Source organism: Sitophilus oryzae, unplaced genomic scaffold (genome assembly GCF_002938485.1).
Source record: "Sitophilus oryzae breed Bouriz unplaced genomic scaffold, Soryzae_2.0 scaffold_637_pilon_pilon, whole genome shotgun sequence".
NCBI lineage: Eukaryota > Metazoa > Arthropoda > Insecta > Coleoptera > Curculionidae > Sitophilus > Sitophilus oryzae.
The window spans coordinates 1,699,569-1,704,734 of NW_022147237.1; the positions used below are offsets into that span (position 1 = coordinate 1,699,569).

A 5,166-nucleotide genomic window follows, 5' to 3' on the forward strand; every position below is an offset into this window, starting at 1 on the left:
CGAATTCTGAAAACAACAAACTGGTTAAATAAAACAATATTAAACTACTTAAAAGTATGATTTAAATGACAACTATATAAATAGTAAAAAACAGTAGGTAACAAGAATCAGACTCTCAGACAACTTCAGGTACTGTTTGCTTAACCTAACAAAAACTTTAAAGACTGTTAAAAAAATTAAAATAGCACTTTGGTACAACATTTTTTTTAAATAATCCTAAAATACTTTCCTTTTTTTTGTCATTCAAGGAGGGTTTAGTTGCATACAACTGGTGTAAAACTAATTGATCGCTTCTATTGCTGCGGGGTGTTTTTATTTCGGCTGTTTGAAACTCTTTTTCTTCAAAAGAATTTTTGAAAAATAATTTGTTTTGGTTCTTAACAAATTTTACAATAATTCTTAAGTCGCCAATTTTTAAAGGCACGTTGGTCGACGTTTTGAGGTTATTAAATCCCAATTTGGCAAGGTCCTTTAAATCGAAAAAACTTTCGTGGTTTAACTCCTCTACTGCATACGGTTGACCTGTCTTCTTCGCGGTTCTAATAAGGGTGACATATTGGTCAGGAACATAGATCGGTCCTTCCTTTAAAATTGGCGAGCTTTCAGCAGTGCATGCGATTTCTGTATTATTAAACAGACTTGCCGCAGAGCAATCCATTGTTGAGGCCTCGTTAGAAATCTCTGTACCTATTATAACAATACTATTAAAAATATTTTATTGCTTTCAGAAATTGCAACAATAATAATTAAGATGTTATTGTTGTAAAGTAAACAAAACGCACCTTCTTATTCTGTGATTTGAGTACCTAAGACGAAAAATGGTTGATTTGGAACAGGTAGTTTTTTAGGAACACAAGCAGTTATGTCATCTATAGGGCAATTATTGATGGTCGACGTATTCTTAGAGGTTTCTGTAATTATTATCCAAATAGCAAAACACCAAAGAAGAGATGTAATCTTTTTTATTATTGTTAAGAAAAAATACCTTGATCTCCTGTGATTTCAGACTCTATAGAAATAGAAATGGCTTCATTTTGACTCGGCTCTATTTGTGAAACACTAGCGGTTTCAATATTATTCAACTGAAAATCTGAATTCAAACTAGAGTCGGAAACTCGTGGACCATCCATGTTCATATAATTCTCCGAAAAACCTGTAAAAAATTAATTTAAATAAACTAGTACAAAAATGCTTAAAATGGAAATATAATATTAAAATAATACCCACCTTGATCGTTTTCTGACGAATTTAAAGGTATAAATACCCATTCACTGCCATTGATTACTCGACTGTTTTTGGCCAGTTTTAAAATTAGCTTGGATCTTTCTGACATTTTGTACTAATTTATCAGGAAAAGTGTCACAACTCGAAAAGAAGGTATAGAAATTAAGCGTTTATTATCAGGAAAACTGACACAAACTTAAAACTGTTCATAAAAATTATAAAGTTTTATCAAGAAAAAAGGCATAACACAAAAAAATACGCTTATTAGATAAACATTTTATTAAAGCAATACTTACTTTTTCATCAAAAGCGTCACAAAACCAAATCTGTCACTTTTCTTGACATATACCCAAACAAAATTAAAATTTATTTTGAAATGTGCCGATTTTGCAGAAAAACTCGCAAAGCTTTCCGCACAACAGTCGGTAGTTAACTGACTGAGCCGTTTTTCGTGATCAGACCTGCTCAGTTTGGCACGCGCACCAAAGTGACACATGTGACCTCTGGTGGTTGTTTGTTGAGTATCATTTCTGTCGTTTTTGTAGATAAGAATTTTGACCTTTTAGGTATGTTTTATGCAAAAAAACGAAAAAGTGAAAATTTTTAATTGTGTCACTTTTCTTGTGCATAGGCGATTATTTTGCAGATAAAAATAAGTGAAAAAGTTCGTATAAATGTATGTCCTCAAAATGCTTAGTTTCAGAGATACAGGGTGTAGAAATTTCATTTTTATTTCAATTTTTTCCAAATAATTTCTGAAGTAACGTCAATATTTGGATGAAAATTGGTGTCTAGAAGTGTTTTGACATGAGAAATTTGATTTCGATGTCAATATGACTCCTACTGGTAGAGGGCGCCACCTACGTGTGTTTTAACTGTTTTGAAGCGTAATAACTTTTTGTCCGTACCTGTATAAAACTACCGAGGGAAAAAATATACATCTCTGTGACTTTTTACGTAAAAAAAATATATCTTTGTAAAAATCACTACGAACAACCGTTCTCACGATATTTAGAATGGAAAGAGTCAATACATGTCATTATTGACAAAAAATAAATACGTTGAGTAGATAGTTATTTCACTGAAATAATAAATTTGGGAAATTTTTATTTTTTTTAAATTAATCATAAATTTTTCTGCAAAAAAATGATGATAAAACAGTTTCTGTTGAACTTTTGGTCACAAAAACTTTCAAATTTATGTCAGTCTAATAACTATTTAGTCAACATGTTTAATTTATGTCGATGACAGGTATTGATAATTTCGATTCCAAATATCTCGAAAACCAATACTCGTAGCGATTTTTACCAAGAGACATTTTTTACGTAAAAAACGTCGTAAATGTATATTTTTTACTCACTAGTTTTATACAGGTACGGACGAAAAGTTATTACTCTTCAAACTAGTTAAAAAATATGTACGTGGCGCCCTCTACTAGTAGGAGTCATCAAAATCAAATTTCTCATGTCAAAAAACTCCCAGGCACCAATTTTTATCCAAATATTGACGTTACTGCAGAAATTATTTGGAAAATATCGAAATAAAAATGAAATTTCTACACCCTGTATCTCCGAAACTAAGCAGTTTAAGACATACATTTATACGAACTTTTTTACTTATTTTTATCTGCAAAATATGCTGCCAAAGTTTCCGGAATACAGTTCGGACCACCCTGTATAATGCATAAAGTTGTTATTAATCGTTACTATAGTAAACGCCACGAATGTTTGGGAGTGATTCATCGGTCGCTACCATGTGAACTAATCTGTTCAAGGTCACATAAAACTGAATTCCAGTGCCGTGGTGTTTTAAGTCATATAATAATCAATATATAATCTGTTGTAATTTGTTGTTTTAACTGTCAAAGTCTTGTCAAAATATATATTTGGTTATAAATATAAACTGGAATGCCCCATTGGTCGCACTGCGAGCACACCAATGGACTGACGCACAAAAACGAATCAGTCAAAGAAACGCGATATAGTATCGTCTTTATCATTCACGCTAACATTTTAGAATAAGTAGGAGGAGCGTAGGCAGATGATTAAACCGGGCCTTTAAAAACCTACGTCTGCGGTAAAAATTTACGTTTTAAATGTAAAAATGATAGCGCGCGTGTCGATTCTAACTTCATCAAGCGATGAATCACTCCCAAACATTCGTGGCGTTTACTATAGGTCTGTTCTCAGAAGAATCCCATAACATACTACCACAACCTGATTGTTAGTCTGGTTTCTACGCATTTTAACCAATGAGAAACGTGCTGACTAGTCAGGGATTCTTCTGAGAACAGACCTACTGTCTCCTTCGAAAACAAACTGTCGAGAAAAGATGCACATTAGGAATAAAGTGGTTTTTAATTTCCTTATTTTTGTAAACAGTTCCACAGAGTGTTTCAAACCTCCACCAAAATATTAACATTATTTCGTTTTCCCTCGTATAATAGACAGATGAGACTTTAATTTCTAAATTAAAAACAGGCTAAATAGTGAAATAATAATCAAATTACAAATTGCCTAAAAAAATAAAATCGGCCGACTAGAACAATATATGTTGAAGTTTAAAATACATGAAAATTTTGGGCTGTGTTTTTCCTGTGGGTTAGTGTATATTATAATGTCTGGTGCAGGCATATTTTTTTACCGTCAGAAAGAGCAGGGTTTTAATATTAAACAAACATTTGCGTGCCTTTTTCTATAATAATTTATCACGTGAAATTATTCCACATGTGCGCGCCGAGTTTTCTGAATTTAATTAAATTGCTTAATTAAGTTAAACGATCCTCCCGTCTCGCCGATAACAAAATTCGAAGCTTTATTTAGTTACACTCGCTCCACCTCCTCGTTCGTGCTTCATATTATATTTCGCTACCTAATTATTTAACCTCATATTTCATTAGCGCATATAATATAAAGAATAGAGCGTGCGTTAGTATTATACGTCTGCAAGCCTAAACAGAAGCTATGCAGAGGTGAAACAGGATGATAAAAGTACCACAACCGCGTTCTCTTGAGGTCAAACAATTAAAAGTGGAAAGCTTTAGGGAAAATACACGCGACGCAGTAATGGCAAAAGCTTCAACCGTTTAATTGTGTTTAATTTTACGGTTTCCTACTTGTGTGACTAGTTAATGCACGGTAATGTTTAGAGGTGTGAAACAAAGGTATCGATTTCAGAACGATGTTCTGAGGTATATTATATAGCATGCGTACCGAGTAGGTTATGTGCTAGCGGCAGTCGTATTAATTTACAATTATAGTACCTGTAATTATTATTAAAAATAGAAAAAGTGTCATATTCGTGATCAAGAGTAGTGCAATGATGACCAGAGGTGGAGGCAAAAGTGAGGACTCCTCTAAAAAGCAGGTGGGAGAATTTCAAATATTGAACCAGCGCATGGAAGAAATGGCTGCCAAGTTTAAGACTGACCTTAATGACTTCCGGAACGTTTTACAAGAAAAATCCATGGCAAGGACAAGTGCCAGCGAAGACAATGTCTTAAATGGCGATTTACTGAAGTTATCCGAAAAATTCTCATTATTCGAAAAAACTGTAATGACGTCATTGGACTCTTTAAGGCAGGATATGAATCAAATAAAGATAGAGGTCGCTACAAACAACAATAATATTCTGGTGCACGGTGTGAACGAGGACTCACCTGACATCTATCAGGCCATATGCGATCTAATGCATTCCAAAATCAATATAAATGTGCAAAAAAACGATATAAATTATTGTTATCGTTTGGGTACCACTAATACGAGAGACAAAAAACCAAGACCTATTTTAGTTTCATTTTGTTGTCGATGGCTTCGAGATCAAATATTTTATAGCAAAAAACTGCTCAAAGGTTCAAATGTCTTGTTTACTGAATTGCTTACGGCCGAGAATTTAAAACTATTTAAAGTTGCCCGTGGGCACTTTCGAAATCACTGCTGGACA

The 5,166-nt window shown here is 33.4% G+C and overlaps 1 protein-coding gene across 1 annotated transcript; it reads right to left on the minus strand.

Moving 5' to 3' along the window:
* Positions 1-786: 786 nt before the first annotated feature.
* On the minus strand, positions 787-1,821 carry LOC115887797. The gene is made up of 3 exons (XM_030907294.1): positions 1,228-1,821; positions 986-1,153; positions 787-911 (listed from the first exon to the last, which is right to left on the minus strand). The coding sequence occupies exons 1-3, from the start codon at positions 1,331-1,333 to the stop codon at positions 787-789; spliced, it is 399 nt and encodes a 132-aa protein (XP_030763154.1). The 5' UTR covers positions 1,334-1,821.
* Between the last annotated feature and the right edge of the window lie 3,345 nt (positions 1,822-5,166).

Bases quoted from the DNA above. Each gene is read 5' to 3' on its own strand.
- LOC115887797 (XM_030907294.1), bottom strand. From the start codon at position 1,333: ATGTCAGAAAGATCCAAGCTAATTTTAAAACTGGCCAAAAACAGTCGA. The intron at 1,154-1,227 runs GTGGGTATTATT...AATTTTTTACAG, and splicing joins TTCGTCAGAAAACGATCAAG to GTTTTTCGGAGAATTATATG. The intron at 912-985 runs GTATTTTTTCTT...TAATAATTACAG, and splicing joins TGAAATCACAGGAGATCAAG to AAACCTCTAAGAATACGTCG.